This window comes from Thalassophryne amazonica, chromosome 15 (assembly GCF_902500255.1).
Source record: "Thalassophryne amazonica chromosome 15, fThaAma1.1, whole genome shotgun sequence".
Classification (NCBI taxonomy): Eukaryota; Metazoa; Chordata; class Actinopteri; order Batrachoidiformes; family Batrachoididae; genus Thalassophryne; species Thalassophryne amazonica.
The window spans coordinates 62,552,148-62,578,480 of NC_047117.1; the positions used below are offsets into that span (position 1 = coordinate 62,552,148).

General features: G+C 40.7%; 1 protein-coding gene across 1 annotated transcript in view; it reads left to right on the plus strand.

Annotated features, from left to right (window-relative positions):
- The window catches only part of cfap52 (cilia and flagella associated protein 52), a 66,757-nt gene that overhangs the window by 2,656 nt on the left and 37,768 nt on the right, over positions 1 to 26,333 (plus strand). The window contains exons 2-6 of the mRNA XM_034188965.1: positions 4,234 to 4,433; positions 4,536 to 4,672; positions 6,362 to 6,490; positions 6,625 to 6,724; positions 23,108 to 23,224. Of these exons, the coding sequence (XP_034044856.1) occupies positions 4,234 to 4,433; positions 4,536 to 4,672; positions 6,362 to 6,490; positions 6,625 to 6,724; positions 23,108 to 23,224 (683 nt within the window). The remainder of the gene's footprint in view (positions 1 to 4,233; positions 4,434 to 4,535; positions 4,673 to 6,361; positions 6,491 to 6,624; positions 6,725 to 23,107; positions 23,225 to 26,333) is intronic.

A 26,333-nucleotide genomic window follows, 5' to 3' on the forward strand; every position in this document is an offset into this window, starting at 1 on the left:
CATATCAACAAAAGCACATGGTTCTTAAATTGCTTGCGTTTCATTGTGAACATACCACACCGAGTTGTGTAGTCAGAACCGCTTTATTTCCAGTCCTCTCTGGAATAAGACTTATGGTTTCAACATGAATCACTCAATACATTTCCCCTGTTTTCTAAAGGAACATAAACATTATCACGATGTTGAACTGTTAAAAATAAATTATTCCATCATACCATAAAATCACAGCTTATGCAGGTATTACACATTCTGTGTCATTAAACATTTCTTCTGTTAACAGAACCTTTATCTTGTAACCTTGTACAATAACTTTTAACACTTTTCTCCTTATCATTGTTTCCTTTACATCTCTTCCGTTAATCTCTTTGGACCTTTCTGTTTGTGTTACATTTCCACCTTTTTTTTTTCCAGTTACAGGCACGTCAGGTGTATCAGCTGTCCTTCACTTGGAAAGGTTTGTGTTGAGGTACTTTCAACAGGTGCCTCCTGTGTTTCCATATTCTGTAATGACCTCATACAACCTTGGTGTTGTCTCCTTGACTACTTTTGCAAGTGGTCCCCATTGTCCTTTACATCTCACACGCAATACCTTCTCTTGTGCAAGTGGACTCAAAAGTTTAGCCGTCTGTCGTAAGTTTCTGTTAGTCCACCTGTGGGACAGGTGGCATCCTCAGCTCTCTCTGATATTTCTCAGATGGAAGCCTGGTCCTTAGCTTCCTGTTCATGAGGAGCTCTGCAGGTGAGAGTCCATTTTCCAGTGGTGCTGCTCTGTAGTTCAGAATAGCTAGGTAAGAATCTTCTCCTGCTTCTGTTACTTTGGTCAAGAGTCTTTTAACTATTTGCACTCTCTGTTAACCCATTGGACTGCGGATAATGAGGACTGGACATGATATGATCAAATCTGTAACTCACAGCGAAGTCTTTAAAACTCTGCTAAATTGTGGTCCATTGACACAACAGTCGTTGGAATACCATGGCATGCAAATATGGCTTTTTTGTGTGCCACAGCATGCTCTGCTGTAGTTCCTGTCAACAGTGCATACTCTGGACAGTTGGAATGATAGTCAACAATCAGCAAGTAATCTTTATCCTTCAGCTGAAATAAGTCCATTCCCACTTTTCTCCATGGATCCTGTGGTTTGCTGTGCCACTTCACTGACTGCTGGTATTGGTGACGTTGTCAAATCTCACAGCATTTCACCATTGCCTCATTGTCACTGTTCATACTCGGCCAATAAAGTGTCTCTCTTGCATTGTTCTATGCCTAAATGTCCTTCATGCACTTGGTTCAACATCTGCTTTCTCGTGGATGCAGGTAATGTAATCCTGGTACCTTTTAACAGAACACCATCAGACACTGTTAGTTCCCCTTTTTGTTGATATGGCTTCTCTAACCTGACATCTCCAAGTAAGTTTATCTGCCATCACTCTGTTTAACTTGTCATCTTTCCGTGTGTCTCTGGCTATTTTGGCCCATTTTGTCTGACATTGGTAAGTGTGCTCTGATAGAGTCAAAGTGAATCTGCACTTCTCCCTCAGTGGTACTCCTGGTGTTTTGCAAACTCGCCCTGCTGAGTGCATCAGCAACAACTAAATGTTTGTCCAGCGTAAAGTCAAATGTTAGGTCATATTTCTGCAGTCGCAGGATTAACCTCGTGATATGTGGAGGTGTATCACTTGGTTTCTGGGATATCACTGTCAGTGGTCTGTGATCCATTTCCAATGTTACTGACCTTCCATACACATACTCATGAAACCTTTCACATCCATACACTGCCCCTAAGGTCTCTTTTTTCTATTTGTGCATAGTTTCTTTCTGCTGCTGTCATAGTACACAATGCATACGCTACTGGATACCACTCCATGTCATGTTTCTGGCATAGTACTGTTCCAAGGCCTGCTTTTGAAGCATCTGTGGATATTGTCAGTGATTTTTAACTCCTGTGCTTTGTTTAGAACTAAACACAGCCTCAAATCATGTTCCTCCTTCGTTCTTCCCCAAATTTCCACATCATCAGTGAAAACACCCACAGCCTCTATTCCATCAAACAACTGCTGTATAGTTCTATGGAAAACTTCAGGTGCTGAGCTAATACCAAAAAGAAGCCTCAAGAAGCAATGTCTTCTAAATGGTGTGTAGAAAGTACATCGTTTTGCACTTTCTTCATCCAGAACTATCTGGTAAACCCTGATGAAGCATCTAATTTGGAGAAGTAACAAGCTCCGCTCATTGCACTTGTAATGTCTGATTTGGTTGGGAGTTTGTAGTGTTCACGGTGTATGGCCCTGTTTAGATCTTTAGGATCGATGCACAACCTCAAGTGTTTGTCAGTTTTTTCTAGAATTACTAGGGAATTTACCCTATATTATATTGGTCTGTGCCCCAGTGTCCAGTTTCAGCCTCACATCTGTCACGTTCACATCTAGATGTGCGATCCATTCCACTTCCGTGTCGCTGATGTCATCTTCTTTTACAGTTCCCACGTAGACTGGTGACTCTTCCGCGCTGTCTTTCTACTACTTCACAACCTGTACTTTTTTCTTTGAAAAGCAGCATTTGGCAAAGTGATTTTTTCCATTACATTTCCTGCAGTTTTTTCCCCAAATGCTGGACACTGTTTGGGTGCATGTTTGCCTCCACACTTCTCACAGTCTTTTTTAAAAATACTTTTTATTTAACCAATTTTTCAAAAACAATAGTAACATAATCAGAACACAGGAAATAATAACAAAAACAAACGCAAACTGGGGGAGAATTTCACAGTCATATTCTTTGTTAAGTCCATTGTGGCTGGAATTTGGTCGTGAACACAGTCCATTTCTGCCATTTTTTAAAGTCCTCTTCTCTGATTCTCAAGTGAAAAGTTAATCTTTCCATAGTATATATTTCCTTGACAATATCCAGCCATTGTCTTGTCATTGGAGAGTCGCTTTTCAGCCAGTTCCTTGCCAATGCCTTTTTAGTAGCAGTTGACAGAATTTTGAAAAGTTATGTTTTTTATTTTAATTATTTCACCAGGTATAAGTCCCAGATACACAGTCTTTGGATCCCTAGGTATTTTAGAATTTAAAAGTTCCTCCTTCAACTGAATTACATTGGTCCAAAATGTTTGTATTTTTTCACATGACCAAAAGATATGGCGTTCTGATGTGGCGCGATTGGCATTCTCATGACCACATCCTCTCCAACATTTCTGCTGATGGAGGTATTTTAGCATATTTAAAAGTCCAATTCAGTGATTCAAAAAGTATGGGTGTACAACCCTAATTCCAATGAAGTTAGGACGTTGTGTAAAATGTAAATAAAAACAGCTGGGACAGTGGTAAATATACCACTGTCCCAGCTTTTTTTTAAATGTGTTGCAGGCATCCATTTCAAAATGAGCAAATATTTGCACAAAAACAATAAAGTTTATCAGTTTGAAAATTAAATATCTTGTCTTTGTGGTGTATTCAATTGAATATAGGTTGAAGAGGATTTGGAAATCATTGTATTCTGTTTTTATTTACATTTTTCACAATGTCCCAACTTCATTGGAATTGGGTTGTAGCAGATGCATCCTGACTCCATTATCTTGAAGACCGATGACTATTTGGTCACGTATCATAAAGTCACATAATGTACCAAAGCTGCACGACTGACTTTTTAATCTTAAGTCTGTGACGTACTGTTCAATTGATTCTGACTCTCTGCATCTTGTTTCTGAAGACGCACCTCCCTCACCTTGTACACTGGATTTCGGACTATCTGACCAACAGGCCACAGTTTGTTCCTGCTGGGGGCTGTAGGTCCTTAACATTGATTTGTAGCAATGGAGCTCCTCAGGGCACGGTGCTCTCGCCCCTTCTCTTCACCCTCTATACTGCTGATTTCTGTCTGTCTGTCTGTCACAACATCACACTTATGTAAACTTTGCAATTAATAAGCGGCTCTGTTCTTAACGTTACCAGCTACAGTCCATTCAAGTGTGCTGAGATGTTTCCTGAAAGCTACGTAAACGCTGTCAGAAACACTTGGAAAAATGAGTACTCACAGGTACTTTGTTTTCGGCAGTCTCTGTAGCTGTTTGTTGTGAATGCCATATACTTTGAGACCGGTCACGGAAGTGCACAAAGCAATCCCGATATATCATTGGATGGTCACTAACAGTCTAAATCTAACTTGTTATGATTTCTGTGTGACATGTCCTTTAACATATTATGGTAGCTGCTATGTTGACTTTGTCTCTTTAGGACAGGTGTATTCTGGACTTATTGTTCATCCAGACACAGAGCACCTCATCTATCCTCTGGGACCCACAATCATCCTGAAACGAATCAAAGATGGCAAGCAGGAGTTTTTTCAGGGACACACAAAGAATGTGTGCAGTATCTCAGTGTCCAAAAGTGGCTCATACATTGCTTCTGGCCAAGTCAACTCTATGGGCTTTAAGGTAGCCTTTGTTAAATACATTTTCCTTACATAAGGTTTTTATGAAGGCTGTGAACTTGAAATCCAAATCCTTAACACTATCAATTCCATGTGGTTTTCCTAGGCTCCTGTCATTATATGGGACTATGCACAAAGAGTGATCTACACCCACCTTGAGCTCCACAAAGTCAAGGTGGAGTCTGTGAGCTTCTCTCCCAGTGAGAAGTATCTGGTGTCACTTGGAGGTTTGGATGATGGCCGGTAAATACCTAGTTTGGTTGTGGAAGCCACAGTATATATGTTTAGGGCTACAAAGTCATGGTTATTACCTCCGCCAAGGAGGTTATGTTTTCGGTCGCGTTTGTTTGTTTGTCTGTCTGTCTGTCTGTCTGTCAGCAGGATAACTCAAAACTTTTTGAACGGATTTTAATGAAATTTTGTGGAGTGGTTGGAAATGACAAGAGGAACAAGTGATTAAATTTTAGTGGTGATCTGGATCACAATCTGGATCCCGATGCTAACGCGTTAGCATGTCTATGGCATTTTCAAAGATAAAAGTTAGCATTAAGCAGTTGCAGCTGTCATCACGTTCGGGTTCATTTGTTTTCAAATTGTAATATTTCTTAAATTTATTTTTGTTGAAATTTTGTGGAGTGGTTGGAAATGACAAGAGGAACAAGTGATTAAATTTTAGTGGTGATCCGGATCCGGATCCCGATGCTAATGTGTTAGCATGTCTATGGCATTTTCAGCGTTAAAAGTTAGCATTAAGCAGTTGCAGCTGTCATCACGTTCGGGTGCATTTGTTTTCAAATTGTAATATTTCTTAAATTTATTTTTGTTTATATATTAATAATCTAATGATTATTATATACAATTTTAGAGAAAGAGACAAAAAGAAATAGATCACTGTGCCAAGGAGGGAATCTCTTTAGGGTCAGTGACCCTATGGCCTTGTTTAGAGAAGTGTTTCATAAATGTTAAAAAATTCATATATTTGCAGTTTAGTTGAATAATAAATTGAATTTTTTCTCTTATTTGTTTTTGTCTATAAGCAGGGGTGGTGGCCAAGTGGTTAATGCGCTTAGTTTCAGTTCGGAAGGTTCTGGGTTCAAATCCCACCCCTGCCACATTTCTCCATGTAATGTGGAGTTGCGTCAGGAAGGGCATCCGGCGTAAAACCTGTGCCAAATCAACATGCAGATCCACCTTGGATTTGCTGTGGCGACCCCGAGTGCAAACAAGGGAGCAGCCGAAGGGACTTACTATTTGTTTTTGTTTATAAGCACATGCAATATCAATATCAGTGCTCAGATGACAGTAGCTTCTGGGAAAGGTGCAAGTTGCAATAAACCGTGATGCCAAGTGCTAAGGATACATGCTATCCAGTCACAGCAGATGAAACTTTTTTACTACTGAGCAAACATCATTGTTAGACTTTTTAGGTTCAATGATTCCACGGCATGTAGATGTTATGGCATCAGTGACCCCATGGCCTTGGCAGAGGTTTGAACTCTCTGTGTGCTTCTAGTTTTCATTATGAGAGTTACAAATACTACATTTGGTAGTTTGTTTTTGAACACGGTGTCAGTCTTAAAAAATAAAGATGCCTTTTGCAATTCTGAAGAAGCCAACATGAGGGTTTTAGATATGAATTTGTTCAAACAACAGTTCGCATCCCCAAATACCTTAACCATAATTTGAAATTCCATAAAACAGAGAAAAGCAGCATATGCTCACATCTATAAATTTGGAAGCAACGAATAATTCAGAAACACTGAGTTTTAATTCAAAATAAAGAGAAAATACTTTGCTTTTACTAGAATTTAATAGGGCATGTTCACCTTAGCTGTACATATAAACTGAATATATGCTGTCCAGATCTTAAATTCAAAGCAAAGCACTTACTTGTTGAGGGGTTGTGGTGTTGTCTTCCCTCTGTGTTTGCAGGATCATTGTTTGGGATATTGAGTCTCAGCAAGCCATTTGTGCTTGCTCATCATCAGCTTTCAGTGATGTCATCTGCCTCACCCTAAAATACTCCAACACAAATGACAACATGTTTGTTTCTGCTGGAAAGTGAGTGACTAATTGAATGAATAAAGTTTTTTGTTTTGCTTTTAATAGGTTAGAAAACTGCAGTTGCCTTCACAATTAATGCTCTGATTGTGATGTTCTGTCAGAGTAACTTAATTTATTGTGTTTTTGGCCAGTGGACCTATAATCATCTGGGAGATAGACCTTCCCAACAGAAGGATCAGGCCAACACCATGTCATGCAGGGAAGCTGAAGAGGAAAGTCAAATGTATTGAGGTCAGAGGTCATGAGTGGCTTTCAATCACATCACTTTGACTTTCTGTTTGTTTTAAATGGGTAATATTATACACATTTTCAGCAAACGTATACAGGTCACCAGGTGTCTGATCAACAGATATTAATGTTTCCAGCCAAAAATATCCAGTAGCAACCCAGTCTCACGGCAAGTCTTGATTCAGCAGCAAATATACATTAATCTATTGGTTTGTGATATTGTGCCGAAAAGCGCCTCATTTTCGTCACTGCAGCACGAATTCATTCTAAATCATTTCGTGATGGCTGCACAAAATGAAAAGTGAAGTGGGGGGGGAGTGGGGGGGTGGTTATGGTGAGGGTGGGGGGAAGGAGTAGGATTAGGTTATGGTTAAGGTTAGGTTTAGGGGTAGGAGTAGGGTTAGTAACAGTGAGTTAAAGGTAATTATAGGCCAATCTCCAACCTTCCTTTTCTCTCAAAAATTCTTGAAAGGGTAGTTGTAAAACAGCTAACTGATCATCTGCAGAGGAATGATCTATTTGAAGAGTTTCAGTCAGGTTTCAGAATTCATCATAGTACAGAAACAGCATTAGTGAAGGTTACAAATGATCTTCTTATGGCCTCAGACAGTGACTCATCTCTTTGCTCGTCCTGTTAGACCTCAATGCAGCTTTTGATACTGTTGACCATAAAATTTTATTACAGAGATTAGAGCATGCCATAGGTATTAAAGGCACTGCGCTGCAGTGGTTTGAATCATACTTATCTAATAGATTACAATTTGTTCATGTAAATGGGGAGTCTTCTTCACGGACTAAGGTTAATTATGGAGTTCCACAAGGTTCTGTGCTAGGACCGATTTTATTCACTTTATACATGCTTCCCTTAGGCAGTATTATTAGAAAGCATTGCTTAAATTTTCATTGTTACGCAGATGATACCCAGCTTTATCTATCCATGAAGCCAGAGGACACACACCAATTACTTGAACTGCAGGAATGTCTTTCAGACATAAAGACATGGATGACCTCTAATTTCCTGCTTTTAAATTCAGATAAAACTGAAGTTATTGCGCAATATCTCTAAAATTAGAAAGGTCTTGTCTCAGAGTGATGCTGAAAAGCTAATTCATGCATTTACGAGGTCTGTCCAAAAAGTATCGGACCTTTTTATTTTTTGCAAAAACCATATGGATTTGAATCACGTGCGCATGCGTGAGTTTTTTCACGCCTGTCGGTTGCATCATTCGCCTGTGAGCAGGCTTTGTGTGAGCAGTGGTCCACCCTTCTCATCGGATTTTTATTGCGAATAAATGAATGAACGATTTGGAGCTTTGCTGCATCAAATTTTTCCAGAAACTGTGAGAGACCTCCAGCAATGATTTTATGGGGATTACACAGATTAAGGAGTGCTCCAGCCGGTTTCAAGACCGCCCACAGCGTCTGAGAGCGCGCCGCGCTCCGAGCGCCAATCGACAGGCTGAAACCCCGCTGAAACAACCAGATCATTTCCAAGGTGAAGGCTTTGTTGATCCGGGACGTCGTCTGACTTACACAAAAATGGCAGGAGACATGGACATCAGTACTTTTTCGGCACATTCCACTGTTACAGGAGTTTTTTTTCATGGAAAGAAAAGCGGACGGATGCGCCACCGTGCCGCTCATGGCGCGGCACAAAATCACCTCCGTGTTGGTCTCACAGCCACTCAAAGCCACCTGAAAGCCGTCCTGTGAGACCAACACGGAGGTGGTTTTATCCCGCGCCATGAGCGGCACGGTGGCGCAATCCTCCACTTCTCTTTCCATGAAAAAAACTCCTGTAACAGTAGAATGTGCCGAAAAAGTGCTGATGTCCACGTCTTCTGCCTTTTTTGTGAAAGTCAGACGATGTCCCGGATCAACAAAGCCTTCATGTTGGAAATGATCTGGTTGTGTCAGCGGGGTTTCAGCCTGTTGATCGGCGCTCGGAGTGCGCCGCGCCCTCAGACGCTGTGGGCGGTCTTTAAACCGGCTGGAGCACTCCTTAATCTGTGTAATCCCCATAAAATCGTCGCTGAAAGCCATCTAAATTTTCCGAATGGTGTCCACCTGGAGGTCTCTCACAGTTTCTGGAAAAATTTGATGCAGCAAAGCTCCAAATCGTTCAGACATTTATTCGCAATAAAAATCCGACGAGAGGGGTGGACCACTGCTCACACAAAGCCTGCTCACAGGCGAATGACGCAACCGACAGGCGTGAAAAAACTCACGCATGTGCACGAAGGTTCAAGCTTGGCTGATGCAATCACACGTGATTCAAATCCATATGGTTTTTGCAAAAAATAAAAAGGTCCGATACCTTTTGGACAGACCTTGTATTTCTTCTAGGCTGGACTATTGTAATTCATTATTATCAGGTTGTCCTAAAAGTTCCCTGAAAAGCCTTCAGTTAATTCAAAATGCTGCAGCTAGAGTACTGACAGGGACTAGAAGGAGAGAGTATATTTCACCCATATTGGCTTCTCTTCATTGGCTCCCTGTTAATTCCAGAATAGAATTTAAAATTCTTCTTCTTACTTATAAGGTTTTGAATAATCAGGTCCCATCTTATCTTAGGGACCTCATAGTACCATATCACCCCAATAGAGCGCTTCGCTCTCAGACTGCAGGCTTACTTGTAGTTCCTAGGGTTTGTAAGAGTAGAATGGGAGGCAGAGCCTTCAGCTTTCAGGCTCCTCTCCTGTGGAACCAGCTCCCAATTCGGATTAGGGAGGCAGACACCCTCTCTACTTTTAAGATTAAGCTTAAAACTTTCCTTTTTGATTAGTTTCCTCTCAAGTCAGGAGGCACTTTGTTTGCACAAAATGCGAGCAATGTGTCTTAGGTTCGTGAAAAGACAGGGAGGGTTTTGTTGGGTGTTTTTTTTTGTTTTGTTTTTGTGTGTTAGGTTTGTGTTACCCCTCCCCACTCCCTCCTTCCCCCTTGGTGGAGCCAGTTTACATAATTTAAAAAAAAAAATAGGATTAATAATGACAAGTTTGTGCACTAACAGGATTAATATCATATCCTGGAACTGTAAGGGTTTAAATGGAACAGTGAAACGGGGCAATATTCTTTCTCACCTCAAAAAACTAGGCACAGATATTGGATTCCTTCAGGAGACACACCTCAAAGACAGAGACCACAACAAATTGTGTAGAAGATGGGTAGGACAAATATATCACTCTTATTTCAATGTCAAAAGTAGAGGTGCTGCTATAATTATTAAAAAGTCACTACCATTTATTGTGGATAAAATAATACCAGACACTAGAGGCAGATATATCATTGTGACAGGGAAACTATATAATGATCTAATCTCTCTAATCAGTATATATGCCCCTAATACTGATGATTTTCAATTTATGTCATCGTTCCTTTCAGCAATACCTAATATGAACACACACAAAGTCAATATTGCTGGGGACTTTAATTTAGTCCTTCAATCGCAAGATAGATCATCACAGAGAGCAGTGCCCCTTTCAAAATCTGCAAAAGCTGTCCTCTCCTTCATGAGCACTTATAAGATAGTAGACCCTTGGAGAGCTTTATTCCCTAATAGACATGAATATTCATACTTCTCACCAGTCCACCGTACTTATTCTAGGATCGATTTCTTTTTGATTGATTAAGGCCTATTATCAAAAGTTCATAGTTGTGAATACAAAACTATTGTCCTATCAGATCACAGCCCCGTAGTCCTACAAATTGTAATTGGACAGTCTACAAGAAAAATATGGAGATTTAATAATTTAGTACTGTCTGACCAGACCGGTAAGAATGAGATTCAAAAGCAGTTAGATCTGTTCCACTCTTTCAACGACACACCTGCAGTATCTAGAGGTATATTATGGGAGACTCAAAAAGCTTATTTACGCGGCCATCTTATATCGTGGTGCAGTTTCACTAATAAGAAAAAGCGAGAGAAAGAAACTACTATCATAGACAAAATTGGTAAAATAGACAAATTGTATGTAACTTCTCCTTCACCTGACTTATTTAATAAAAGGCAATGTCTCCAAACTGAACTTAATCTACTGTACAGCTCAGAAACAACTAAATTGCTTACACAATTGAGGCACAATTATTATGAACATGGAGAAAAAGTTGGCCGACTCCTAGCATCCCAAATAAAGGCACAAGAGGCATCAAGGTCAATCTCTGAAATTAGGACTGGACTGGGACAAGTTGTAACAGATCCTAAGGAGATAAATGAGGTGTTTAAACAATTTTACTCTACACTTTATAAGTCTGAATCAAAAGGTGACTCTGAATTAATTGCTAATTTTTTTTAAAGATTTGAGTATCCCACAAATTAAATCGGACCCTAAAGCCATTTTGGAAAAACCTATAACACTGGAAGAGATAAAACAGGCAATACTTAAAATGCAGAATTCAAAGTCCCCTGGACCAGACCGTTATACAGTGGCGTTCTACAAAGCCTTTATAGATAAAATAGCTCCGGTATTATTGGCGGTCTTTCATGAATCACTAGAGAGAGGTTCACTACCTCAGTCATTCTACGAAGCCAGTATTTCTCTAATACACAAGCCTGGTAAGGATCCTTTAGAACCTGGCTCATATAGACCCATAAGCTTATTAAACATTGATGTAAGATATTAGCAGAAATATTGGCAATATGCCTAGAAGATATACTTCCCACAGTGGTGTCTTTAGATCAAACTGGCTTCATGAGAGACCGACATCTGTTCTTTAATATAAGGAGGTTATTGAATATAATTTACACTAATGAACAAAAAACTGTCAGGAGTTGCTCTGTCTGGACGCAGAGAAAGCCTTTGACATGGTCGAGTGGGATTTCCTATTCTCGACCCTGTCAAGGTTTGGATTTGGCCCCATATTTGTTGCTTTGATTAAATTATATTATATGTTAATTCTAAAGCATCGGCCAGAACAAATAATACATATTCAAGTTACTTCTCCTTAGGTCGTTCTACTAGACGGGGCTGTCCTTTATCTCCTTTATTATTTGCAATTGCTATCGAGCCCCTGGCCATTAAACTGAGAACAAATACAAATTTTTTGGGTATCATTAGAGGTGGAATTGAAAATAAGGTATCACTTTACGCTGATGACCTACTGCTATACGTGTCAAATGCAAAGGACTCCCTGCCAATTATAATGTCAATATTGAAGGTTTTCGGCACAATTTCAGGATATAAAACAAATTTCCTCGAAAGTACTCTCTTCCCAGTAGGATCCAGGATTGGTCCACCTGATCCCTCTCTTTGGTTATATCCCTTTACAGTCACTGATAGATTTAAATATTTGGGTATTCAAGTGACACAACAGTTTTCTGGTATTTTTAAACACAATTATTTATCTCTGTTTGAACAAATAAAACAGAACTTGGATAGGTGGACTAACCTTCCAATCTCTCTGGCAGGGAGGATTAATATTATAAAAATGAATGTGTTGCCAAAGTTTTTATTTCTGTTTCAATGTATACCATATTTCATTACCAAAGCATTCTTCTCTAAACTAGATAACTTAATCTCACAATTCATTTGGAACAAAAAGACCCCCGTATTAAAAAAATCATTTTTACAAAGACCTAAAGGGCTCGGGGGGATGGGTCTTCCTAGCTTCAGATTTTATTATTGGTCTTGTAATTTACGAATTATGTCTTTGTGGTGTAATGCTGAGGAGGCTGATTGGGTCAAGATAGAGGAGATGTGTACTCGACCATCTTCTTTACAGGCAATTTGTGCTTCTGAAGCGACCATCCCCAAAATTAAGAATCTTGTAGTTTCCCATTCAATAAAAATTCTCCACCAAATCAGAAAACATTTCAAGTGGAAAGACATTTCACTGTTGGCTCCGATCATGCATAATCATGAATTTATTCCAACTCTGTCAGGAGTGTCCTTCGATCAGTGGATTAAGGCTGGTATAAATTCTATACAGGATCTGTTTATTCAAAATATCTGTGCCACATTTAATCAACTTTGTGAAAAATATAAAATACCGAAAACAGATTTTTTCAAATACTTACAAATTTGTAGTTTTGTGAAATCAGTGTTCCCATCTTTCCCATATCAGCCTCCTGAGTACGAATTGAATACAGTATTCCCGAAAGAACCTTTGAAAAAAGGTTCAATTTCAAAAATATGTAACATGTTGTTTGATATTGAAAATATGCCCACATCGGGCCATTTAAAGGAAAAGTGGCAACAAGACATTGGAATTACCATCACTGGCTCTCAATGGACCAAGGCTCAAGACAACGTCCACTCGTCCTCAATCTGCGCCCGACATGGCCTGATTCAATTCAAGATTCTACACAGGTTACACTACTCCAAGATGCGACTTTCCAAACTGTTTCCTGGTGTAAATGCAACATGTGATCGTTGTGGCCAAGATCAAGCTTCACTTGCTCATACCTTTTGGGGATGTCCAAATATATCCACATACTGGATAAAAATATTTACTATATTGTCAGAAATCTGTCAAATACGAATTTGTCTAGATCCTGTACTTGTGCTGTTTGGTGTACCCTCACCCACTCTTGGTCTTTTGAATAAACACAAAACACTTATCAAATTTATAACTTTGCTGGCCAGAAGGCTAATTCTATTGAACTGGAAACAAAAGAATCCTCCAACCTATTACAATCTACTATTGGACGTTATGAAACATATTCAATTAGAAAGGATCAAGTTTGAGCTAAGCGGGAAACTAAACACTTTTCACTTAATTTGGGATCCTTTTCTGAAATATTTTGAAAAAAAATCAGGGGAAGTCTTAGTGCAAGAAAACATAAGATAACATAAAATATAGTAATAACAACATGTAATGAGAAAAATAAAGTAACAAATAAGGTAACATAAAAGTAACCTGGCTCCACCCCCTCCTTCCCGAAATCCCCATACACCACCTTTAACTTTTTAATTTGCTTCTACCACTAATAGCATATACAGCAATGTTGATTGGATAATGGCAATACTGATTTGATATTCTCTACCTGGGTGTTATTTTTTCATATCAGTTCAATACTTTTTTATGTACACCTTGTATTATTTCTGCTGTCATTTTCAACATTGTAAGATGACATCTTTTGTATTGGCTGTGAAATAATTGAAAATGAATAAAAAAAAAAAAAAAAAAAACTTTCCTTTTTGAAAAAGCTTATAGTTAGGGTTGGATCAGGTGACCCGGAACCATCCCTTAGTTATGCTGCTATAGACTTAGACTGCTGGGGGTTTCCCATGATGCACCCAGTGTTTCTTTTTGTTCACCTCTTTTTGCTCTAAATGCACCCCTCTGCATTTAATCATTAGTGATTGATCTCTGCTCTCTTCCACAGCATGTCTTTTTCCTGATTCTCTCCCCTCAGCCCCAACCAGTCCCAGCAGAAGACTGCCCCTCCCTGAGCCTGGTTCTGCTGGAGGTTCCTTCCTGTTAAAAGGGAGTTTTCCTTCCCACTGTCGCCAAGTGCTTGCTCATAGGGGGTCGTTTTGACCATTTGGATTTTTCTGTAATTATTGTATGGCTTTTGCCTTACAATATAAAGCACCTTGGGGCGACTGTTTGTTGTGATTTGGCGCTATATAAATAAAATTGATTTGATTTGATTTAAAAAAAAAACCCGTCACGAAAATGTGACTCATTTCGTGACGGGAGGACAAGAAAACACGTGAGACTGGACTGCCAGTAGACACTGAAATGGCACAGACTAATTTAGAAGGGTGCTCCATTGAGCATATATTTCTTCCAAGACCCCACAGTCCAAACCAGTTTCCAATCCTTTATCCACTAAAGTGGGCCATCTTTCCTCGAAAATATATTTTTGTCCACCAGATCTGATCAATTACCTGGACCAAAATCTACATATGAATAGATATTTCTGGCCTCTTAATCTCTCACCTTTGTATCTGATTACTGTTGTGTGCTCTTATCTCTCATCTTTAATCATACTCTGAAAAAAAACATTGCATTTGGTTAAACCTGAATGAACTAAGTTGTTTGAACTTAAGTTATCAAGTTAGATCAACTCTAACCAACATAAGTTGAAACAACTTAATTCATTCAGGTTTTAGCAATTGTAATGCTTTTATAGTTGGTTAAACTATTCTCTTTTTTCAGTGTAAGTATTGATCACATTCCTGACCTGTGATCCTTATACCTTAAATTTCATCTTGCTTGCTGATATTTAAAGATGAATCTTTGATCCTAATGACTGAAATTTAATCCTTGTTATTGACCTATGATCGTAATTGCTGACCTTTGATTTTGATTGCTGTCTTTTGATCCTGTTTGCTGACCTTTGATCTTGATTGCTGACATTTTATCCTGATTGCTGACATCTGACTGGTTGTTCCTTCTCTGATGATTCGTTTTTACATTATCCTAGATCACGTAAATGAATACTGGTGATCACATAACTTTCTTGACAATAAAATTCAGTGTATCAGGAAGGTATTTACAGCACTTCAGTTTTTCCACATTTCATTATGTTACAACCTTATTTCAAAATGGATAGAATTCATTTTGTTTCTCCTCAAAATTCTACACACAATATCCCATAATGACAATGTGAAAAGCATTTTTTTCTTTAGACATTTTTTCCAGGTTTGTGCAAATTTATTAAATTGTTTTAAAAAACTAAGGAGTCACATGTACATAAATATTCACAGCCTTTGCCATGAAGTTCAAAATTGAACTCAGGTGCATCCTGTTTCCACTGATCATCCTTGAGATGTTTCTCCAACTAAATTGGAGTCCACCTGGGGTAAATTCAGTTGATTGGACATGATTTAGAAAGGCACACACCTGTCTAAATGTAAGGTTCCACAGTTGACAGTGCATGTCAGGGCACAAAACAAGCTTGAAGTCAAAGGAATTGTCTGTAGACCTCCAAGAGAGGATTGTCTTGAGGCACAAATCTAGAAAGGGTACAGACACATTTCTGCTGCTTTGAAGGTCCCATTGAACACAGTGGCCTCCATCATCTGTAAATGGAAGAAGTTCATATCCACCAGGACTCTTCCTAAAGCTGGCTGCCCATCGAAACTGAGCAATTGGGAAGAAGGGCCTTAGTCAGTGAAGTGACCAAGAACCCAATAGTCACTCTGTCAGAGCTTCAGCATTCCTCTATGGAGAGAGGAATTCCTTCCAGAAGGACAACCGTCTCTGCAGCAACCCACCAATCAGGCCTGTATGGTGGAGTGGACAGACAGAAGCCACTCCTTAGTAAAAGGCATATGGCAGCCTGCCTAGATTTTACCAAAAGGCACCTGAAGGACTCTCAAACAACCAGAGCCAAAGGTGCAACCACAACGTATGGGGAGCACAAGGTGAGGCACATGCTGAGGGGTTTCAACCAACACAAAGCAACAGGCTCCAACGGTACCACTGGATGGTGCTGAAAGACTTGCAGACCAGCTTGCTGGGATTTTCACCAAAATCTTCAACCGGTCCCTGACACAGTTTGCTGTTCCTTCATGCCTTAAGACCTCCACCATAGTCCCCCTACCCAAGAAGTCCCCATAACCAGCCTCAATCACTACCGGCCTGTTGCATCCATACCAGTTCACTTACAAGGCCAACAGGTCAACAGAGGATGCTGTGACCGCTGCCTTCCACACCATGCTGAACCACCTTGCGCAACAAGGTAACTACGCCCGTCTTCTCTTCATGGATTGTAGTTCACCATCCTCCCCAATGGTCTTGTGAGGAAACTGCTGAACCTTGGTTTACCTCATTCCACATGTCTTTAGATTAAGGCATTTCTGTCAGATCACTCACAGAGAGTCAGGATAGGCCCCCACATAAGCTCTCACACTCAGCACCAGTTCCCCTCATGGCTATGTGCTGAGCCCGTAGCTCTTCACCCTCTACACTTCTGACTGCACCCCTACCCACACCAGCAACACCTTCATTAAGTATACGGATGACAACAATAGTGGTAGGCTGTATCACTGGAGGAGATAAGTCCACATACCGGAGAAACAAAACAGATATCCAACCCATTATCTTTAGGGGGACCTGTGTGGAAAGGGTCAAATCAAATCAAATCAATTTTATTTATATAGCGCCAAATCACAACAAACAGTTGCCCCAAGGTGCTTTATATTGTAAGGCAAAAGCCATACAATAATTACAGAAAAACCCCAACGGTCAAAACGACCCACTATGAGCAAGCACTTGGCGACAGTGGGAAGGAAAAACTCCCTTTTAACAGGAAGGAACCTCCAGCAGAACCAGGCTCAGGGAGAGGCACTCTTCTGCTGGGACTAGTTGGGGCTGAGGGGAGAGAATCAGGAAAAAGACATGCTGTGGAAGAGAGCAGAGATCAATGCATACAGAGGAAAATAGGTGAATAAAAAGAAACACTCAGTGCATCATGGGAACCCCCCAGCAGTCTAAGTCTATAGCAGCATAACTAAGGGATGGTTCCGGGTCACCTGATCCAACCCTAACTATAAGCTTTAGCAAAAAGGAAAGTTTTAAACTTAATCTTAAAAGTAGAGAGGGTGTCTGTCTCCCTAATCCGAATTGGGAGCTGGTTCCACAGGAGAGGAGCCTGAAAGCTGAAGGCTCTGCCGCCCATTCTACTCTTACAAACCCTAGGAACTACAAGTAAGCCTGCAGTCTGAGAGCGAAGCGCTCTATTGGGGTGATATTGTTGGGAAGGTGTCGTAGCACGGACCCACAACAGGGGGCGCAAATGAACGGACAATGAGTAAGCCAAAAGGTAACAATTTACTGTTGTGACAATACACAACTAAATACACAGAAATTGCAAAGTCAATTAACACCAGGTGACGTGTGGGCAGGCTCGAAGATAGAAGACCCCGACGAGAGAGAGGCCGCGTCCCACACGGCCTCCACCACCAACGGTCTGAAGAACACCGGAGCCGCCAAGTCCCGAATCCCCAGGTGACCTCTGTCTTCGGCTGTCGACCCTGGTACTGCTGGCAAAAAGCAGAGACAGGATGAATGAGTGTAAATCCGTACACTCAGTGGTCTACAGTCTGTACACAGTTAGGAGGGAGCACCTCCACCTCCAAATCACACACACTCGTGCAGCTCCTGATCTACCACTTATCTGGGATGGGGTGCGAGGTGAAGCCGTCACTCTCACACCAAACGCCAATCCTCCAGACAAGGCAACACTTCAGGAAAACGGCTGCAACAGAAGTTCAGTTGGTTACACAATGTGTCAGTCAGCAGAGAAATTACCTCTCGGTAGTCGATTTCTCGGCGAGGAGGTGGAGTTGCAGTCCGGCTTTTATGATGGTGATGATGATGATGAACGAGTGACAGCTGGTGCAGGGGATGAATGACAGCTGTCACTTCTTCTAGGTCTGGCGCCCTCTCGTGCTTGGAGCCCGCACTCCAAGCAGGGCGCCCTGCTTGGAGTGCGGACTCCAAGCACGGCGCCCTCTGGTGGTAGTGGGCCAGCAGTACCTCCTCTTCAGCGGCCCACATAACAGATATGATACTATGAGGTCCTTAAGATAAGATGGGACCTGATTATTCAAAACCTTATAAGTAAGAAGAATAATTTTAAATTCTATTCTGGAATTAACAGGGAGCCAATGAAGAGAAGCCAATATGGGTGAAATATGCTCTCTCCTTCTAGTCCCCGTCAGTACTCTAGCTGCAGCATTTTGAATTAACTGAAGGCTTTTCAGGGAACTTTTAGGACAACCTGATAAAAATGAATTACAATAGTCCAGCCTAGAAAAAATAAATGCATGAATTAGCTTTTCAGCATCACTCTGAGACAAGACCTTACTAATTTTAGAGATATTGCGCAAATGCAAAAAAGCACTCCTACATATTTGCTTAATATGCGCATTGAAGGACATACCCTGATCAAAAATGACTCAAGATTTCTCACAGTATTACTGGAGGTCAGGGTAATGCCATCCAGAGTAAGGATCTGGTTAGACACCATGTTTCTAAGATTTGTGGGGCCAAGTACAATAACTTCAGTTTTATCTGAATTTAAAAGCAGGAAATTAGAAGTCATCCATGTCTTTATGTCTGAAAGACATTCCTGCAGTTTAACTAATTGGTGTGTGTCCTCTGGCCTCATGGATAGATAAAGCTGGGTATCATCTGCGTAACAATGAAAATTGAAGCAATGCTTTCTAATAATACTGCCCAAGGGAAGCATGTATAAAGTGAATAAAATCGGTCCTAGCACAGAACCTTGTGGAACTCCATAATTAACCTTAGTCCGCGAAGAAGACTCCCCATTTACATGAACAAATTGTAATCTATTAAATAAATATGATTCAAACCACTGCAGCGCAGTGCCTTTAATACCTTTAATCTCTGTAATAAAATTTTATGGTCAACAGTATCAAAAGCTGCACTGAGGTCTAACAGGACGAGCACAGAGATGAGTCCACTGTCTGAGGCCATAAGAAGATCATTTGTAACCTTCACTAATGCTGTTTCTGTACTATGATGAATTCTGAAACCTGACTGAAACTCTTCAAATAGACCATTCCTGTGCAGATGATCAGTTAGCTGTTTTACAACTACCCTTTCAAGAATTTTTGAGAGAAAAGGAAGGTTGGAGATTGGCCTATAATTAGCTAAGATAGCTGGGTCAAGTGATGGCTTTTTAAGTAATGGTTTAATTACTGCCACCTTAAAAGCCTGTGGTACATAGCCAACTAATAAAGATAGATCATATTTAAGATCAAAGCATTAATTAATGGTAGGGCTTCCTTGAGCAGCCTGGTAGGAATGGGGTCTAATAGACATGTTGATGGTTTGGAGGAAGTGACTAAAGAAAGTAACTCAGACAGAACAATCGGAGAGAAAGAGTCTAACCAAATACCAGCATTACTGAAAGCAGCCGAACATAAAGATATGTCTTTAGGATGGTTATGAATAATTTTTTCTCTAATAGTTAAAGTTTTATTTGCAAAGATAGTCATGAAGTCATTACTAGTTAAAGTTAAAGGAATACTCGGCTCAATAGAGCTCTGACTCTTTCTCATCCTTAAACCTAGTTACAGCGCTTTCAGAAAGACTTCTACTGCAGTGAAACGTATTCCCCACTGCTGGGTAGTCCATTAAAGTAAATGTAAATGTTATTAAGAAATGATCAGACAAAAAGGGGTTATCTGGGAATACTGCTAAGTCTTCAATTTCTATGCCATATGTCAGAACAAGATCAAGATTGTCTTACACACCTCTCTGCAGCTTCTCTCCCCCTGCCATCCCCTCATTACCCCATCCCCGTAGAGACGGTGCCTGCTCCCAGACCACCAATAACCAGTAAAAATCTATTTAAGCATAAAAATTCAAAAAGAAAAAATAATATAGCACCTTCAACTGCACCACAGACTAAAACAGTTAAATGTGGCCTATTAAACATTAGGTCTCTCTCTTCTAAGTCCCTTTTAGTAAATGATATAATAATTGATCAACATATTGATTTATTCTGCCTTACAGAAACCTGGTTACAGCAGGATGAATATGTTAGTTTAAATGAGTCAACACCCCCGAGTCACACTAACTGCCAGAACGCTCGTAGCACGGGCTGAGGCAGAGGATTAGCAGCAATCTTCCATTCCAGCTTATTAATTAATCCAAAACCCAGACAGAGCTTTAATTCATTTGAAAGCTTGACTCTTAGTCTTGTCCATCCAAATTGGAAGTCCCAAAAACCAGTTTTATTTGTTATTATCTATCGTCCACCTGGTCGTTACTGTGAGTTTCTCTGTGAATTTTCAGACCTTTTGTCTGACTTAGTGCTTAGGTCAGATAAGATAATTATAGTGGGCGATTTTAACATCCACACAGATGCTGAGAATGACAGCCTCAACACTGCATTTAATCTATTATTAGACTCAATTGGCTTTGCTCAAAATGTAAATGAGTCCACCCACCACTTTAATCATATCTTAGATCTTGTTCTGACTTATGGTATGGAAATTGAAGACTTAACAGTATTCCCTGAAAACTCCCTTCTGTCTGATCATTTCTTAATAACATTTACATTTACTCTGATGGACTACCCAGCAGTGGGGAATAAGTTTCATTACACTAGAAGTCTTTCAGAAAGCGCTGTAACTAGGTTTAAGGATATGATTCCTTCTTTATGTTCTCTAATGCCATATACCAACACAGTGCAGAGTAGCTACCTAAACTCTGTGAGCGAGATAGAGTATCTTGTCAGTAGTTTTACATCCTCATTGAAGACAACTTTGGATGCCGTAGCTCCTCTGAAAAAGAGAGCCTTAAATCAGAAGTGCCTGACTCCGTGGTATAACTCACAAACTCGCAGCTTAAAGCAGATAACCCGTAAGTTAGAGAGGAAATGGCGTCTCACTAATTTAGAAGATCTTCACTTAGCCTGGAAAAAGAGTCTGTTGCTCTATAAAAAAGCCCTCCGTAAAGCTAGGACATCTTACTACTCATCACTAATTGAAAATAAGAACAACCCCAGGTTTCTTTTCAGCACTGTAGCCAGGCTGACAAAGTGTCAGAGCTATGAATACTTATGTACATGTGATTTCTTAGTTTTTTATTTTTGATAAATTTGCAAAACATTAAAAATAAACTTTTTTCATTGTCATTATGGGGTGTTGAAAGAATTTTGAAGGGGAAAAAAATCAATTGACTCCATTTTGAAATAACAAAATGTGCAAAAAATTTTTTGCAAAAAGAATTCTTGCACATTGCAAATTCTTTTTTGCAAAAAGAATTGTGAATGCTTTCCAGATGCACTGTAACTTGATTTGTGTCTCGGGGGGTTAATAAAGTGATACCTGAAGAAGAATGGATAAAACAGATCTGTTTTGTAGTTCTGCCCTGCAGCCCGTTTGGCCGGGGTTTTAGGGTTTGTCTTATTTTTGGGTTTTCATCTGATGGTTAATTCTTTAAGTATTATTATATTCTGTATATATTCAGTTGTTTCTTTCCTTACGTATTATAATTTTGTGTATGTGTTCATTTAATCTTATTTTCTGTTTTGGTTCATCTGTTCATCCCTGTCTGTGTCCCGGTGGTCTGGTACTTGTGTTCCACCCTTGCATCTTCCCCTGTCAGTACTGTTTGTCTTTCAGTTGCACTCCTTCACGTTTTAGTTTCCACATTGCTTTTCTTTGTTAGTTATTATTAGTCTTTGTGTTCTGTTCACTTCCTTATATTTTTATGTTGTTTTTTCAGTCTTGCACTTTAAAGATTTATATCGTTCTGTGATTTCTCCTCCTCTTCAGTTATGGTTGATTATTGTACAACCCCAATTCCAGTGAAGTTGGGATGTTGTGAAAAATGTAAATAAAAACAGAATACAATGATTTACAAATCCTGTTCAACCTATATTCAATTGAATACACCACAAAGACAAGCTATTTAATGTCCAAACTGATAAACTTTATTGTTTTGTGCAAATATTTGCTCATTTTGAAATAGATGCCTGCAACATGTTTCAAAAAAGTTGGGACAGTGGCATGTTTACCACTGTGTTACATCACCTTTCCTTCTGACAACACCCAATAAGCATTTGGGAACTGAGGACATGAATTGTTGAAGCTTTGTAGGTGGAATTCTTTCCCATTCTTGCTTGATGTACGACTTCAGTTGTTCAACAGTCCGTGGTCTCCATTGTCGTATTTTGCGCTTCATAATGCGCCACTCATTTTCAATTGGCCACAGGTCTGGACTGCAGGCAGGCCAGTCGAGTACCCGCACTCTTTTACTATGAAGCCATGTGGCTTGGCATTGTCTTGCTGAAATAAGCAAGGATGTCCCTTAAAAAGACGTTGCTTGGATGGCAGCATGTGTTGCTCCAAAACCTGGATGTACTTTTCAGAATTGTTGGAGCCATCACAGATGTGTAAGTTGACCATGCCATGGGCACTAACACCAATTAGGTGTTCTTTGAACATTCATCAACTTTCCCAGTCTTTTGTTGCCCTGTCCCAACTTTTTTGAAACGTCTTGCTGGCATCCATTTCAAAATAAGCAAGTATTTGCACAAAAACAACAAAGCTTATCAGTTTGAACATTAAATATCTTGTCTTTGTGGTTTATTCAATTGAATATTAGTCAAAGAGGATTTGCAAATCATTGTATTCTGTTTTTATTTACATTTTACACACCATCCCAACTTCATTGGAATTGGGGTTGTAGTTTATTTGTTCTTCTCTGGAATTGCTGATTAACCTCTGCACTTTTTTAACGTCTTGTCACAATAAACTCTGATTGATATACCTTCATGTGTTTTTGCTGCTCTGCATCTTGGAGTTTGAATTGACTCTGCTACTGAGACACAGCAATCTGTTTATTTAGCTTTATTTCAGTGATTTATTGGTTATAGTCAGTGATTGTGATTTACATCAACTTGTCCAAGAAAAATCCTGTTAATGGGTTGCTTGTTCATATTATATACAGATCACAGAAGATGATGAATTCATGTTCTGTGGCACCACCAGTGGAGACATAATCAAATTCAACCTGAAGACCGGTCTCCTGAATACCTTTTGGCCAAATAAAAAGAAATGCTCCCAGGTACATCAGCAATATACTTAGTGGAGTATACTTTGAAGTACTTGTAATAACCTATATCAAGTCGCATCTCATTTTATCTGCATGTCATGGTAATAGTGAGTGAGAGCATTTGTCAGTCCCAGCTATCTTGTATAGACAATAACTCTAAAACAGTAAATGCTTTCGTCTTGAAACTCACTAAATTAAAAGGGCACATAATTAAGATCATGGTGCAGCAGATCAATACCAAAAACAACCTTGTTTTGCCGCTGTAAAAACCCACATCTGGGAGGTGATGGTCTAGTGGTTAAGCATTGGGCTTGAGACCAGAAGATCCTCAGTTCAAATCCTAGCCTGACCAGAAAATCACTAAGGGCCCTTGGGCAAGGTCCTTAATCCTCTAGTTGCTCCTGGTGTGTAGTGGGCGCCTTGCATGGCAGCAGCCTGACATCGGGGTGAATGTAAGGCATTATTGTAAAGCAGTTTGAGCGTCTGATGCAGATGGAAAAGCGCTATATAAATGCAGTCCATTTACCATTTAGATGTTTCTCATGCATAGTTCATGTCAACATCAGCTAACAAAGTGATTTAAGCAAGCAACTCTGGGGAGAACTTAATGCCCACTATATGGGCAATTATGAAAGAACAAACACAATAGAATAGGAAATTAAAACGAGAATTATGGAAAAGAATATGTAGACTGTGTGGCTGGGTATGGGGTGCAAAATTTTTGTCGATACAACAAATTGTTGCTGTTAACTGAAAACATGGCTTAGACAGATGCCAAATTCTTTGAAATACCTGTTTTTCAAACATTATCCTGGAGTCTGCATGAAAAGGTGGATGGTTCAGCAATGTGCAGCCATGATGATTTATTTATTTGAGGGTTCATTCCAGCCTTCAGTTGCATGTAAAAGTTTGGGCACCCCTGATAATTTCCATGATTTTCCTTTATAAATCATTGGTTGTTTGGATCAGCAATTTCAGTTAAATATATCATATAGAAGACAAATACAGTAATATTTGAGAAGTGAAGTGAAGTTTTCTCAGATTTATAGAAAGTGTGCAATAATTCTTTAAACAAAATTAGGCAGGTGCATAAATTTGGGCATCCCAACAGAAAAAAAAACTCAATATTTAGTAGAGCCCCCTTTTCCATAAATAACAGCCTCTAAACGCTTCCTATAGCTTCCAATGAGAGTCTGGATGTTATGTGTCGGACGCAGCCCGGAGAACCGACCAGCGTTTGAAGGACCCAGTATAAAATAAGCAGAGCACGGTACAAAGGATAACAGAGTTTAATGAACATAACAGTGCTGTGAAAAAATATAAAAGTGCGCGCGGTCTGGCGTGGTGGTTTTTGCGGTGCGCTCCCAGCAGCGCCAACGGTCCGGAGCCAGAACCAATTCAGACCCAAGGACCCCGCCGACACCCCCCAGGTGGCCGCGACAAACCGAGTCTGTGAAAGAAGGAATCATTATGTGAGTCCACACTCAACACACAGAGAGAGACCACTCAAAGGTGTACAAACAGCAAACACTTCCTGGCTTAATTGCAAATCAGCTTCCCACCCTGCAGGCATAGAACACCCTGTTCACAAAACTCCACTGCAGTGGAAGCTGATTTAAACGACCAACATACAGCTCAATATAATAAGGTGTGAGGGACACCACATTTACTGACTGTATAAATGTTAGTCACAAAATCTAACGTACCTCAGGAAGTGTGCTGACGAGCGTGAGACCTCACCCCCTCCTTTCACAGACCATGCATCAAACCTGGACGTTCTCTGCATCCACTGATGATGAGATGGCTCTTGAGACGACGATCTCACCTGTCTGGTCACAAGGTCGAGTCTCTGGCAAATACACACTGTGTACTCCAGTCTTAAATGCCACCATGTTCCAATCCATTGTAGATGCACCACAGCTGTGAGTCCTGACGAGCCGCAGGTGATCAGCCTCAGGTGATCAGGGTGAGGTCCTGATAAACTCAGCTACACAGCCACTCAGTCCCAAATGCACGCCACCTGGAAGGAAAAACAAAAGACAGGACAAAAGACAGAAACAAAAAGGCAGCCAGGCCCCCCCAGCCATACAACAGTACCCCACCCTCACGGGAAGCCTCCCGGCGACCACACATACCTGGCCCAGGAGAAACACCCCCCTCCAGGGACCATGGCTGGAAACCGTATCCGCCTTCGTCTTCCAACAGAATGGTTGATGTCTTCTCCTCTGGCTGCATCTTTGCCTTTGTTTCTGTCAGTCACTTAGCACAGGTGTGGCCAGGAGTTCTTAAACCTGTGCGGTCAGCCTTTGTCCAACCATGTTCAGTCTGATTAGTCATAAAACAAAAAAGACAAACATAAACAACCAAACCACCCCTCCCTCCCCAGGGGACCGTTCCATCAAACCCCGGGTAGGGGAGAAAAGAAAAACCCAAACTTAAGCTTGCAAATAAAAATGCTAACACCCCCCCCCCCCCCTCCCCAGAGGACCGTTCCATCAAACCCCGGGAAGGGGAGAAAAGAAAAACAACCCAAACTTAAGCTAACAAATAAAAACACTAACACCCCCCCCCCCCCCCCTCCCCAGAGGACCGTTCCATCAAACCCCGGGAAGGGGAGAAAAGAAAAACAACCCAAACTTAAGCTAACAAATAAAAACACTAACACCCCCCCCTAACGACATGTAGGGACCAACACCCCCCAGAGGACATCCTGCCAGCTCCAGGAGTAATAACCACAGCCGAGGTCCCTCTGGGATCCAATGTCACCCACGGGGACTCCCAGCGCCTCCCAGAGGACCATTCCATCAACCCCAGGAGACGCCTCCCCTCATGACCAACGGACCCAGCCCCGGCCGTCTATGGCTAGATGGACCCACAGCCCTTTCCCCCCCAGAGGACACCACAGTCAAACCCTGAGGGCGGAAACTGGGGGGAAAAACAAAAGGAGAAAAAAAAGCATACAAAGAAAACAACCCCAACCCCACCCCCTTGGCGCAGTGGAAACTGGAAGCACGTCCAGTGTCACCAACCGTGACTATACCCCAGAAGCCAACCGGGAGGAGTGGAACAGCGGTTATGGCAGACGGCACAAAACGGCGCCACTCCTCCAACTTCCAAACCA